This window comes from Quercus lobata, chromosome 4 (assembly GCF_001633185.2).
Source record: "Quercus lobata isolate SW786 chromosome 4, ValleyOak3.0 Primary Assembly, whole genome shotgun sequence".
Classification (NCBI taxonomy): domain Eukaryota; kingdom Viridiplantae; phylum Streptophyta; class Magnoliopsida; order Fagales; family Fagaceae; genus Quercus; species Quercus lobata.
The window spans coordinates 28,450,091-28,465,927 of record NC_044907.1 but is presented as its reverse complement, the minus strand read 5'-3'; the positions used below and the strand labels follow the sequence as shown (position 1 = coordinate 28,465,927).

General features: G+C 31.3%; 1 protein-coding gene across 1 annotated transcript; it reads left to right on the top strand.

Moving 5' to 3' along the window:
• The first annotated feature begins 9,996 nt into the window (after positions 1 to 9,996).
• Positions 9,997 to 15,837, top strand: LOC115983369 (cytochrome P450 71D8-like). The gene is made up of 3 exons (XM_031106009.1): positions 9,997 to 10,048; positions 12,938 to 14,240; positions 15,110 to 15,837. The coding sequence occupies exons 2-3, from the start codon at positions 13,323 to 13,325 to the stop codon at positions 15,725 to 15,727; spliced, it is 1,536 nt and encodes a 511-aa protein (XP_030961869.1). The 5' UTR covers positions 9,997 to 10,048; positions 12,938 to 13,322; the 3' UTR covers positions 15,728 to 15,837.

Here is a 15,837-nt window from a genome sequence, read left to right as displayed (position 1 = left end):
TTTTTTTCACTTAGTGCCACACAAATCACTCTTCTTTTTCTTTCAGTTGGCTTCAAATTTTCATTTCACTCTACAATCTCTCTGTATCATGAAACCACACTATTCCTATTTACATTAAGGGTGTGTTTAGCGCGTTTTGCGCTTCCTAGACGCATGTTTGCATTTCTGCCCTTTTTTTTTTTTTTTAGCCGAAAAGTTTGACTTTTCAACCAATTTTCAACCAATTTTCAGCCATATGTGGGTCCTGTGCACTGTTCACGGACCCACAAATTTCACTTTTCAACAACTTTTTCATTAAAAATGGGTCCCACGGTACTATGTATACATTTAAAAATTATTTTGCTACAGTATTTTTTAGTTTTTAGTTTTCAGTTTTCAGCTGTATCCAAACCCTAAGAATAGTAGTCTTGGACTTCTTGTGCAATACATACACCTATTTCTAATTGAAACAGGATTCCTTCAATGCTTGCATGGCAAGCTCAACACAAATCCTATATGGGCTAGACTTCAAGGTGTCGTGCATCTCCCAACATTCAATTGTTCATAATTGTTAGAATCGCAATTTGGATCGTTAGGATCTTACTATTCCAAAAAAAGTAGGATTGCTAAGCATGCAGAATTGGTGGTAAGATTGGTACAATTGGCTGGGATTGATAAGATCATAGGCTATGGTTGAATTGTTTCAACCAAAAAAAAAAAAAGTTTAAAGGATCCTCAATCCTAATCATATGTTATTTTCTATTAGTATTTTGGGCCTATTTCACTCGAGCTAATCTTAAAAGTGCTAGGCACTTAGTTAAGAGTTATTATCTATATATATATATATATATATATAACTGAATCTTCTGAAACTCTCACAATTTTCCACGTCAGCACAAAATAATTTAAAAAATTAAAATTAAAAACTCTATTCACTCAAAAACAAAACCGGATAAAAGCCAAGCATTCTAGGTTTTCTCTAACGCAACCCATTACAACCTTCCCCCTCTCAAACCTTTTTTTTTTTTTTTTTTTTTGTCCCTCCTCAAACCCTACACATAAGACTTCCCTTCTCTTCCTTGCTCCATGATAGTCCCTGCATTCCAACCAACACTCCCAATTCACTCAAACACAAAACCGAATAAAAGCCAAGCATTCTTGGTTTTCTCTAACGCAACCCACTACAACCTTCCCTCTCTCAAACGTTTTTTTTTGGTCCCTCCTCAAACCCTAGACGTAAGACTTCCCTTCTCTTCCTTGCTCCATGATAGTCCCTTCATTCCAACCAACACTCCCAAATCAATGCTTCTTGATTGCCCATCAAACTTGACGGGAGGCCTAGGACAAGTATCATGGTGCTAAAGGTGGTGTTTTTACAAATCTAAATCTACAACTAACAAACCCTAATCTTGGTATGTCCCTTTTTTCATCTAAATTTTTCTAATACTTCTGTTTTTGCTTAATGGTTTTTCTCTGGTATATATATTTTTTGTTATTATTATTATTATTATTGCTCCATGATAGTCCCTGCATTCCAACCAACACTCCCAAATCAATGCTTCTTGATTGCCCATCAGACTTGATGGGAGGCCTAGGACAAGTATCATGGTGCTAAAGGTGGTATGTCTCTTTTTTCGTCTAAGTTTTTCTAATACTTCTGTTTTTGCTTAATGGTTTTTTTTTTTGGTTATTATTATTATTATTATTATTTTATATTTGCACCCGATACAATTTTACAATCTCATATTAGATGACTTTCCAAGTCCTAGACTAACATCGAATCCCACGACAGATAAAACACTTAGATAATGTCGATGTTTGTCTTCTCTATTTGAGGTTACAATTTGGCCATGATATAGGAGCAAGGGTAATCATAAACCTATTGAAGTTAGGGAAAATAGGTAGTATATCTCCAATCTTCTTTTACAAAATAGGGTAATAATAGAGCATGAGATACATTGAAGAATTGAGAACAAATAGTATAAATTGATTGAACACATCTCCATATGAAGAGAACACTTGACGGCTTTCATTAATTTATTTTATTTTAGGTTTTAGAAAACATACGTTTTGGTAGTCCCACAAAGTTAAACATCATTTTTTTTTATTAATTTATTTATTAAATCGATTACTACTCTTCACACTAAAGAGTTTTAAATCAATTATTACTCAACGACAGAGTTTCAAACTGACTACTGCTTAGTAACTTGGAAAGTTTTAAACCAACTATTACTTAACAACATGGAGAATTTTAAACCAAACTAAAGAAATTTGACTATTTTGGTTGTCCCACAATTTTACTCATTATTGTTTTATTAATTTATTAATTAATTATGTCAAAATGAGAGTTTTGAATACTTTGTGTTATAAAATATTATTTTTATATTACTTTATTTGCGTTTTTTTCCCTAAAAGCCACGGTGAAACTTAGAAATTTCTTTTTGTCAATATTGTTGTTTTATTTTGTTGTTCCATATTTTATAAAACTTTAAATATGATAGAAATATAAATAGTGCACCTTTGTTTCATCTTTTTATGTATATATACATACACACACACATACAATTTGGTTATTTATTTATTGTTTTTCCAAATATGTGTATCTTTATTTCATATAGATATTGATTTTTATTCATTTTTAACTAATATATGTATAAACTATACTTTCATAAGATTTTATCCCATGCATTGCACGGGTTAGCGACTAGTTATTATTATCATCATCATCATCATTATTATTATTATTATCTATGGGGGATGGTTTTAAGTAAAAAGAAATTGGCCCAAATTGGTGCTTAGCTATTTTTGATTGGATCATGTTAACGAGTGCCCTTAAGGCAATAGTTAGTAATCTATTTTAGAAAAGTTTTGACATCACTTTTGTAGGAAATAAAAAAAGCTGTCAAAACATTAATTGTTTTTTTTTTTCCTATAAAAATTTTCTTTAAATAGATTGTTAACCAATGCCTTAAGGGCATCTATTATCATTTTCCTTTTTTTACCCCAAAATTCCAAATAAAAAAGACAAGAACGGAAAACTCTTCCAACTCCAACTAATAAGCTTTACAAATCCACTTTCCTTCAAAATGTATTTCTCTCTCTCTTTCTCTTTTCACTTTAAGCTTTTTGGCCTGGGTGTATTTTAAAGTAATTGGTGTTTATATTTCGCGACTTCTATATTGGCATTGTTTATTTCTCTTTGCTTGGCTTGCTTTCAGCCTTCCATCTTCTATTTTGGTGAAATTGATGGATTGTGTAAAAAGGTTCAAATTTCACACTATGTAAATTATGCTAAATGGGTATATGCTTGCTAATTCATACTCATATAATCTTTTTTTTTTTTTTTTTTTTTTGGGATATAATCATAGATATGTTAAATGGGTATATGCTTGCTAATTCAAATTTATATAATGTTAATTATATATATATATATATATATTGAGAAACTATAATGTAAGTTATTCTAAATGGCTTTAATCACTACTTGCATGCCTCATTTTTTATTATTATAAAGAATTTATGTGCAAAGCATATGGGTAGACTTGGTTCCGAATACTCGACCCACCCGAAAAACCGACCGGATCCGACCTGACTACTCTGGCGAGTCTTCACCACCAGAAACCAATTCCGGCGAGTCGGTTTCGGTTTTCCTCCCAAAAAACCCGAACCGACTAAAAGATTTCTAGTTTTCGGCCAAAATTTCCAGATTCCAGTGTAAATTTTTCAGAACCCGACGAAGAAACTTAGGTTCCGGCGATAGTTTTCCAAATTTCGGCGATATTTCCCTTAGATCCAGTGAGATTTTGACCGGATCTAGCGAAATCTCATTGAATCAGGTGAGATTTTCGCTGAATCTGGTGAAATCTCATAGAATTCGATAAGATTTTTGCCGGATTTGTGTTTTCTTCTCTGTTTTCTCCTCGTCTTCTCAAATCTATGACTTCGATCAACTCGCCCGCCACCCGTTGATGGTCTGAACTGCCTGACCCGATCGACAGGTCAGCGGCAGGTGCATTTTTTTCTCAGCCCACGGTTCCGAGTTGTGCACAAACTCGACTTGGACCGACCCTTGGACAACCCTAGATGTAGTTAATACTTCTTATACAAGGTAATTAAAATTTTAATAATAAACATCATATTGATCTCACATGATCCTTTATTATATATAGAGACTCACTTAACACAGAAAGAAAATCATGGCAAAGTTGGAACTTGGAAGATAAAACCGTTCTTTTCCAACATTATCATGGTCAATTTTCTTTTGAAGTAAAACTATATATCGTAGTCAATTGTTCAAGAGAAACACACTAAATAAAGTGAAGCATTGAAGGTAAGGGAATTTTGATGGTTAAGGTTAACAAGGACTTTGTTTGATATTCCATAAATCTCACTTCCCCAAAGACCCTATCAAAATCAAACACATCTTGCTTCTAATCTTATAATTATAGTAAAAATAATAAGCAAAAATATAATTATAAAAGCAAATAATATATGGTTATATTTGTGGGGATCCCATTTTTATTACTAAATTGTATAGAGCGTATTGGTCTTGGAAATCTCCAGTTGTGTGTTGTGTGTGTGTTTGTAGAGTCACCACTTATTTTATTAAGGAAAAAAAAAAGAAAAGAAAAAGAAAACCATATCTAAATATACATATATATTTTTTAAAATATGATATTGAAGTACATCATTGGATTAAAAGAGAATAAGATTACATGGCTTTAGTTCTAGGTACAATCTAAGAATATAGAAAATTACTAAGTTTTTATTTTTTTAATCCTTGTTACATCTACAAGGTAGAAAATTACATGGCTTTATTGTTGGTTATAATCTAGAAACTAAAGCAAAAATGATAAGGAAATGATTTTCCACCTAGAGATTTGAACTCGGAAGCTAAGTTACAAAGATAGGAAGGTGTTTGGTATTCATTCCCCTCGATCCGTGGATTGGTCTTTGAGATATTGACGGTGATGTACTTGTTATGCACTTAATTTACTCAACACGTTGTAATGCATGTTTACATGAACATAATTATAATATTTTAAAAAATAAACAATAATTATTCCCTCCTAATGTATGATCATTTGAATATAAATATATATATATATATATATATATTTATGAGTTGCGTTCAAGTTACATTTACTGTAGCTCTAAACAATGTTATACCATTCAATAACTTGTTATAAAATTCATATTTTGAAAATTCCACCGTTGAATTATATGTTTTATATGCTCTTAACATTTATGCCAATTAGATGTTATTTACCATTCGATCCATAAATTCATCTCTTATACATTATTTTAAATTGCAAAAACTTGAATTTAAACAATTAATTGATGATATGACTATTAGTCTTTAATCATCTTAAAAGTTTGCAAGCATAGAAAATATATGAAGATAATGTAATCTAATGGTGTATTTATCAAAATTCTCATCTAATTAAAAAATATTGAGTGATGTAACATTGGTCAAAATTATACTAAGTGTAACTTAAACTCAATCCTCTCTCTCTCTCCGTTAAACAGTTTGATGGTACTTTTAAGGTTAGCTTGACTCCTTACTTGTGTAGCCTTCTTATTTACAAATCTTCCACCTGACTTTCTTATGGTGACTTGATCTTATGTCGTTTGAATGACATTTCTACTTGGTTGTGTGATGACCTTAATTTCATTTTAAAGTGATGCTTATTATGTTCGTCAAATGGTTTGAATGATAAAAGATTTATTCTAAATCAATTAAATTCTCTCTCTCTCTCTCTCTCTCACACACACACACATATATATATATGATTTAAAATTTAATTGGTTTTAGTCTCTTCGGTTTTTGCACCTAATAATTCACTTGTCACAAAAATTAAAAACTTAGATAAACACGTGACAAAAAATTAGACTCCAATTGAACTCCAATTTACAATCTAATTGGATTTGGATTTTTCAATTTTTACAATTAATAATTCACTTGACACAAAATTAAAAATTAAATAAGACACATGACACAAAAGGAGATGTATATATATTTTTTTTTTCAATTGTGAGTTATTTCAAAAGGAGACTTTTCCATGAATACATATTATGAACTAAGTAACCTTCAATTTTTAATAATTTCTTTGCTGTCTATTTGCTTCCACTTTAGCGACTTTCTTGTTTGGAATATAAAATTTAGAACTATAATTAGACTTTCAAATGAGTAAGTGACGAGGCACGAGCCAACAGTCACAATATATTTGATAAGAGCACTCAGTTTATTTTATTTTATTTTTATAAATAATATAAAAAAGTTATTGGTTAAAAACAATTAATTATACAAAATTCATGTTAGTGTATATGAAAGTAAAATAATCTTACCATTTGTTAATTAAAATACAACATAAACAAAGCTTAAGAGCATTCGCACTGGCACTTGGATATGCCAAATGTAAGCTCTAATTTACAATTTAGCCCAAAAGTAGCCCACAGCTGGATTGGTAAACATGGGATATGCCATATTTTTTTGGCATAGTGCTATAGTGCCATCTCAAATATAGGATGACACTGTAGCAACTTTTCTACATCACAAATTATTATTTTAATGGTACTGTAGCTACTTTAAAAAAATATATGATGGTACTGTAGTAACATTATATTGTTTTATTGTTAGTAATAAATCAAATGAATGTTTAGGGAAGATAAAACGAAATACACTCTAAAAAATGGGAAAAGTTTTCCATTTAACATTATTTTTGGAACAATCTAGTTAGTTGTCAAGTTTGTAATACTATTTTGCAACCTAACATTTTGAGGCTTTGAAACTCAATTTTAGTGAAGGAACTCGGGTCTCTAAGTCTAGAGTTGCAAGTGATGGCAATTTGATTTGAAAGAAAAATATATAATGTGAAACTGAGTCTCTCCTGTTGAAGAAAATTTAGGTTTGTGTGTGCTAGGTATGGGTTTGTCTTCTTCTTCTTCATCTTTTGGGTTCTTCTTCTTCTTCTTGATATTCATTTTTAGGTCTTCTTCTCCTTGGTCTCAGTTCGCTTCTTACCCACGCTCTATGGAACTCAAGTCTTAAAGACTTGAGTTCCACATGAAATATTTATCCACATTAGCTTGGAACTTGAGCCTTTAAGGCTCGAAATGCTAATTTGTTAAAATGTTTTAAAAACATTACAACTAACTAAATTGTTGCTAAAATCACGTCAAATGAAAAATTTTCCTCTAAAAAATTTATTATTATTATTATTATTACTAGTGTGTAGCCTGTTAGGGCTGGAGCCAAGACTTGGAATTAGAAGGGGGCAAAAGTATAAACAATTTTTTTTTTTGAAACTCCAAATAGATATTCATTTAATAAACCATTAACAAAGAAAAATACACAGAATTATTATGTCACTATATGGTTAATATTCTACAATCATTACACACATTAGACAAGCACTATGCACACAAGCATTCAACAACTAACCAATAAATTATAAAGTTGCAAATAATCTCTTTAATTATTTACCTAAAAAAAAATCTCTTTAATGTTTTAAAAGACACTAAACTAATAAACAAAAACACTAATAGACAAAACTACAGTAAAATGCATGGAACATCATAGGGGTTGTGGGAATAGGAGTTGACGTGTTGTGTTTATTAGTCACAAGAGAAGACAACTTTTTAATTTATAGAACAATATAAATTTTGGGCTTTATTAAAGAGAGAAAGACAGGGAGAGGGTCAGAATTTTACCTCTCTCTTTGACTCTTTCTCTCTAGTTTCTTCTAGTCTCTTCTTTGTCTCTTCGTCCCTGCTCTCTTTTAGTTTTCTTCACAAGTCACAACACTGTCAACACATGATTAAATCTAAGTTAATCAAACAAGGATTCAATATGAGAGGGATACCTCTGCTTCTGCTATTTTGCTGCAGACCTACAATGCCACGTTCGAACTCCTCTGCGTTCAGTTGTAAGTTAGGTTTTCTTTTCTTTTCTTTTCTTTTGTTTTTTCCTTTTTTTTTTTTTGAATGGCTTAGAAATCTCCTTCTTTTTCCCTTGTGTCTTGCCATAAATTAGGTGTTTCTTACTCCTTGGCTAGTTAATTCTCTAGTTAGAATTGGCTTTGATTGTTTTTTTTTTTTTTTTTTTTTTTTTTTTTTTGGTGGCTTGTGTTTGTTTTGGGGTGTTGTTTGGGCTTAATTTTTGTTGTAGTGCTAATATTTTTTATATAACTTTTAAAAATATCAATAATATCAATTATATTATTCAAATTATACATGGTATTAGCTTACACTTTTTTTAAAATCATATATTTCTAAAATATATAATAGTTTCTCATTTAGAGCATTTACTAGAGACGGCAAATGGGTGGGTTGAGTCAGGTTCAGGTCGGGTCAATCGGGTTGCAGGTCAAAAATGGGTTCAGGTAAAAATGGGTCATTTTATGCAGGATAGAAACATGTTGGTTTAGCTTGTATTTTTCGCATGAAAGTTTTTTGAAAGAAAAGAAAAAAATTTCATTTGCCATTTAGAAAATCACACAGCAAATTACTTGATATAAAATACATCATTTTGAATTCACCACTCATATCAAAAATGGGCTTAGCTAAAAACATTTATACTTTTTTAATAATTTTAAAAATTTACAAATCCCAACATTATTAACCAAAACAAAATATCAACATCTCAAAACATAAAAAAAAAAAAAAATTACAAATGCCTTATTGGATAACGAATTTGTCAAAGAATAAAAACATATAAGAAATTTACAATTATAAAACTAATTTTATAATCTATTATCAATTATGGTTGATACTCTATTTTAATTTGAGAATATACATTAAAATTTGATTGTTTACTAATTTATACATGACTTCTTTTATGAATATCATGTCATTATTAAGCAACATACACTCTAGGAAATATCATAATTTATTTTGAGAAGCCGTTTATTTGGACATAAATTGTTGAAAAATAGGCCTAAGCATTCATAATTTATGCTAATTTCATTGATATTTTGGCTTCACTCTTTTCACACTTATGAATGTTTCTCATATATGTCTATAATTTTAAATATATTTTTTTAACTTTATTGTAATCAGATTATCTTAGCATGTACTTTGTTATTTGATATCTAAAATTTTTTACTTATTAAGAATGTCTCAACCATTAATCTATTGCATGTAATTATGTAAACGTCTCAATTGTTTCTTTAAAGCTCACAACAAACAATTAAACCAATATTATCTTAAATTTATTATTTTTCTACCAAAAAAAAAGTTTTAAAAAATGGTTCGGGTCATGGGTCAAGTTGGGTTGACCTACCAAAAAAGGGTTCGAGTTAAGGGTCAACCCATTTTTGCTTTGTTTCAAAAAGTTCGAGTTGGGTATTTTTTGAGTCAAGTCGGTTAGCAAATTCTAATCCATTTTGCCATATCTAGCATTTACACCATTCTTTGTAAAATAGAAGAAGACCCGCATTTTGCCCAATCAACCCCCAAAACCTCCCACGTTAGTCTATGTATGATTACGTAAAATTCATCCATAATTACAGTTTCTATGTAAATTTATATTGACACTATTTATTTTACATTTAAGTTTTTATTCTTTCATTACATATCCTAAGGATAAAGGAAGATAGTGGGTAGCAAACGTTTTATATGAAGAAAGATAAATAATTAAGAAAAAGAGGAAAATTAATATTTCAATGAAATAGAGTTTAGAATAAATAATAGGATGTTAGTATTTTTTAAATATGGTGATATAAAATAAAAAAATATACGTTCTTAGACTAAAATAAATATAAACTTTTTGCATAAATTGAGGTGGATGCTCTTCCATTGCGGATGCAAGTTCTCTGGTAAGTTTATCATGGCAAGCGGTTCTTCATGAAAGTGGAATAAGTCCAGTCCCATGTTATTCTAAAACTTAAAGAAGTCCAGTCCCATACTATTTTATTAACATTTTGGGCCTATCTCACATGGGCCAATATTAAAAGTGCTGGACTCTTAGGCTTAAGTAAAAAAAAAAAAAAAATGGAGGATGGTTTTTAAGAGATGGGAAAACGCTTCCAACACCAGCTAGGCGTTGAAAATCCACTTCCCTTCTTCGGTATGTATTTCTCTCTCACTCCCTTTATCATTTTTTGTTTAAGCTTTTTTGGCCTGGGTGTGTTTTTATTAGTAATGGGTATTTTTATATTTCGGCATTGGTTATATCTCTTTGCTTGACTTGCTTCCAGTCTCCCACGTTCTATTTTGGTGAAATTGATTGACTGTGTTAACGGGTTCAAATTTCACACTGTAGAAATTGTGCTAAATGGGTATATGCTTGCTGATTCATATTCATATAAACTTAGATATGCTACAAGGGTATATGCTTTCTGATTCATATTCATATAATGTTAGATATGCTACATTGGTGTATGCTTGCTGATTCATATTCTTATAATGTTAGCTATGCTAAATGGGTATATGCTTGCTTATTTAATATATAAAATTTTTTAATTTTTTTTTCATACTTATTTTGTTCCCAAACAGCCAAAATAAGTATGAAAACATTTTTTTTTAAATTTATTTATAATTTTTTTTTTTGAGAACATGGGCTGTCATTGCTCATTTTTCTATCAATGAGTTGGGTTTTTTCTTTGTAAATATAAGCATAAGTTGTTTGGGTTGCTACCTTGAGTTGTGTTAATTTCTTTGGATTGATATCTTACTGATTGTTGATAGATTGTGTTGTTGCAATCAGCTGTTTAGATAATTTGTGTTGAAAAATAATGCATCTCTTTAGTTATTATTATATGTGGGGATCTAGGGTGTACAACTACACTATATTGATTCGAAATTATGTCTTTTCATAGACAATTTAAGAATTATAATAATTATTCAAGATACATAATCACTTCCAAATATTTTCTTTTTCACTTATGATTTGATATGTGAGATCCATCCACTGATTTATTTTTAGTATCTTGATTCTAACAACCTTGCAAGCTATGCATCATAACCAAAAATTAAATTTTGGAAAATGGTAGAGAATTTGGGGAAACAGTTGAAATGTTGGTTAAAATATGCAAAAAAGTATAGAGAAATTGTTGCTGCCCATTTTTTTTATATTTAATTATTTCATTAAAAACAAGCTAATTTTTAAAAAATTGTTGATTTTTTCTTTAAAAAAAGTCATTTTAAAATCTAATTATCTGAGCTTTTTAAGTTTTAAGATAATCTGATTTTTCTAATTATATCATCTACATAAATTGTATATTTTTCGTGCAACTGTTTTACTTAAAATTATTTACTGTATAATATTTTAAAAATAAATATCATGCTATGCCAAAAACTGGTGACACAGCCAAACAGAATTTCATTAAAAACACTCTTACTTTTTCTAGTAAGAATTCTAGCATAACATTGAACACTATTTCTTAGCAGAATACAACCTATATAATATATTATTTTGTTTGCCACCTCACTTTCCTCTTTTTATTTTATTTTATTTTTATATTTTTGGGTTGGAGATTATAGCCACCCCCCACCTGAACATTGTGGGTAATGTGCATTTTGGGTTGACAAAATTTGTAGTCCACAAGTATTCTACTATTTTTGTTTTTTGCTAAACATCCACATGCATTTTGCTCATTACTAAAATTTGAATGAATTTTAACTCATGGAAGAAATGAATAATTTACTGCCTTCATTGATGATTTTTCAAAATACACTAAACGAAATTTGCCTTTGGCTGCCGGCAAAAATGCTATAATAAGTTAAGTAGTAATGTGAGAACGATGACCTGAGGGGACTGAATTTTTTGGATATCCCCCACTAGACAGTGAGTCTCATAATGAAGACTTAACTAACAATGTTCATCCTCTAGAGGGATGTACAATGGAGTTGCCACTTGATTTATTCTAATCAAGAAACTCAAATGAAAATACATGTTATTAAAAATGAAATTCATATTTACATTTCCTCAATAATGGCGAAAATAGAAAATTACATTCCTCCTTTCCCTAGTTACAATTTAAGATAGAAAATTACAACAATTAAATTCCTAGTTACAAAGTAAGAAAATGAGAAAAAAATCAGATTACCCAAGCCAAATCCCCAACTATTATCTTTTAAACCTTCACATGTACTTGCTGATGAAACTCAGTTACCATTGATGTTGTAAGCCTATGATAGTATGGCTCACTTGCTCTGTGGAACCATCTCAAGTGTTAACACAGTTTAACTTGGAATTGGATAAAGGGGGCAAATGTTAATTAATTTGAGAATTTGTGGGGACAATGTTATATCTGAAAGATTGGGTTTTTCAAATTCAATTTCACCATACCTCCAAAGTGATAATGTAATTTACCCATTTATTTTTTGTATTCTTTCATTCTTTATGTCAATTTTTATTTATGAAATGGCTGGGTCCAAGTTTTTGTGGACCAGATAAAAAGATCTTTTATCTATGTATATAATATAGCTCTATGTACAGTTTAAAACTTTTCAATCTTGTGGGGGCGTGCACCCACAAGGATTAAACTCTTATTGGCTGTTCAATTGTGAGAAATCAACTGAAACATAAAATTGCTGAATAAAGTGAGGACATGAGAGAAATAGTGGCGCCAGAACTTGTTGGCAACAAGGCAACAAGGCTTGAACTATCATTGGATGGTCAATTGTCATAAACATAAAATCAACTGTTACATAAAATTGCTTAATAAAGTGGACATAAAAGGAGTGGTCGTACTTTAGCAGTTGGAAAGTACTTCCTTTATTTGGAGAGCAAAAATAGCTATGTTCAAACGTATCTCTCTCTCTCTCTCTCTCACACACACACACACATACATAGATGACTTAGGAGCACAGATTTTTCACAGTTGATCTGTTGTGATTGATATAAAACAAAATTTGCGTTACTAGTAGAATCATATGGAAATAATTTTCTTCAATCATAATTTACAATTTGCATCCTGAGTTATCCCTTTTGATCCCTTTGAAAATGTGATAGGCACCTGCAATAGATGAACAGATTAAAACAGAAGGAACAGACGGCAGTTGATGTAAGTGACATGCATAATAGATAAAATAAAGCTGTTTAATTTGGCCTCTAGCGCCAATAATTCTGATTAAAACTTAATATTACTACAAAATTGGACCTTTAAAAAATAAAAGGAAACAGTCATACCTCAAATAGCAAAGAATCAAGATTTGATACAGAATCAACACAGTGTTAATTATAAAGCTAAAGCCACTAGCATATTTAGCCTCCACAAATGTTAAAAACCAAGGTGCAGTATATTGTTCTTTGCAAATCTTTGCTGTATTATTGTTCCTTATGGTCCCATGAATACTAAACCTTTGCCTTAAAAAAAGAGTTTCTGTACTTGTTCCCAATGCTTCAAGTTCCCCCCTTTCCTCTTTTTACTTGGCTCTTCTTCTTGTTTATTCTGGTTATTTACTGGAAGAGATCTAAAGCCAAAGGCCAAAGCCATAAGTTGCCACCAGGGCCATGGAAACTGCCTCTTATTGGGAATTTGCACCAGCTATTTTTCTCTCTACCACATCGATCTTTGAGAGACTTAGCCAAGAAATATGGACCTATTATGCAACTGCAGCTGGGTGAGGTCTTAGCTATAATCATTTCATCACCAAAAGTAGTCGAAGAAGTGCTGAAGACGCATGATACTGCTTTGGCAAATCGGCCAAGTGTTCTTGCCATTGAAGCTATGTCCTATGGTAATTCAGGTATTGTCTTTGCTCCCTATGGTGATTATTGGAGACAAATGCGAAAGATTTGCGTCTCAAAGCTCCTGAGTGCCAAGCGCGTCCAGTCATTTAGAAGAATTAGAGAAGAAGAGGTGAATAATCTTGTTGAATCCATTTCCTTGTCAGAGGGAGTTCCAATCAATCTCAGTGAGAAGATCTTCTCCTCAACATATTGCATAGCTTCCAGGGCAGCCATTGGGAAGAAGTGCAAATATGAAAAAGAATTCATATCATTAATCCAGGAAACGTTTACTCTAAGTGGAGGTTTTGACTTACCTGATTTGTTCCCTTCACTAAAGTTCCTTGGCTTCCTTACTGGTATGAAGTCTGCGTTGGAGAAAATACAACAAAACTTGGATAAGATTCTTGATGATATAGTGAATGAGCATAAGATGAAAAGAATTGCCACGTCAACCAATAAACATGAACCAGGTCCAGGTGATGAAGACGGTGACGATGATCTAGTTGATGTGCTTCTCAAACTTCAGGAGATGGGTGAGCTTGAATTTAGTGTCACAAGCAATCACATCAAAGCTGTTACTCAGGTATGCAAATAGGATCCATCAATTTATTTTCCCTTTTCTGCTTGTTTTTGTTTCTCTTCTCTTCTTAAAACGAGCATCGTTATACAAATATTCTTTAGGCACAAGGAAAAAAAAAACCATTATATAAAGGTTATCAGATTTATTGTTTTACTACACAGACTAAGACATGTTCTTATTTTCTTTGATTTTTCTTTTTAGTTTATTTAGTTTATATGCTTATTTACAATATTTTAAAGTGAAATTGCTAGACAATACAACTATACTTTTACTTAATAGCTTGGCCCATAGCTTTGGCAGCAAAAAACGCTGTGTGTGTGTGTGTGAGAGAGAGAGAGAGAGAGGATTTGAACCTCTTATGGTATCAGTCAAAATATTAATTGGTTTTTATGTATGCGGGATTCAAATTCAAGTTGACGATAAAAGACTTTACGGATAAACTAAGTGAGATCCATTCAGCCATGACTTCTGCTTGCAATAGTGCCTCACATCTCATATATTCCCCTTGAAATTCTTCAACCCAAAGAATGAGATGGGCTGACATACTTTGGTGCTTTGTAATTGGGTTTTTTATTTATTTTTTTATTTTTTATTTTTTTTTTCTTATTTATTTATCTATTTTTTATATACCAGAATGTAGTTTTTAGAGTGGACTATTTGAGCCAAATACAGTGAAGGATTTTGTGTGTCATAAACAATTTATCTCTAGACATTAATTTCATGTGCGTAGAAAAAATCAACATCTTTAAGAATTTGGAAGAAAAATGTGTAAGATACTATGAAAAACATGCTCTGAGTAATTATCAAGCCAGCTTATTCTGCTTAATATTAAAAAGGCATACACTCTGATTACAAATGGAGTTACTTTTCAGGACATCTTCACTGGAGCGAGTGAGACTTCAGCATCCACAATAGAATGGGCAATGTCAGAATTATTGAGAAACCCTAGAGTGATGGAGAAGGCACAAGCCGAAGTGCGACAAGTTCTACAAGGGAGAAGGAATCTTGATGAGACATACATTCATAAACTAGATTACTTGAAATTAGTTGTGAAAGAAACACTACGACTACATCCTCCTGGTGCCTTGGTTCCAAGAGAATCAAGAGAAAAATGTGAAATAAATGGGTACGAGATACCAAGCAACACAAAAGTAATCATAAATATATGGGCTATAGGAAGAGATCCTGAATATTGGATTGATGCTGATTGTTTTTGGCCAGAGAGATTCCATGGTTCCTCTATTGATTTGAAAGGGACAAACTTTGAATTCATTCCATTTGGAGGTGGTAGGAGAATATGTCCAGGCATGTCATTTGCTCTTGCAATTGTTGAACTTGTTCTTTCTCAATTACTATTTCACTTCAATTGGAAACTCCCCAATGACATCAAACTTGAAGAGCTTGACATCTCTGAGTCTTTGGGATTAACCTGTAGGAGAAGGAATGATTTGTATGTAATTGCCACTCCTTGGGCTTCTCTTCTTAATTGAGAGACAGTGAATAACAAAGGACAGTGAATAAGTAATACCTCTTATTACAAATGATTGGATGTATTTATAAGGTACCAATTCTCTTGTGCGAATAAAACTAAGTTTGGATA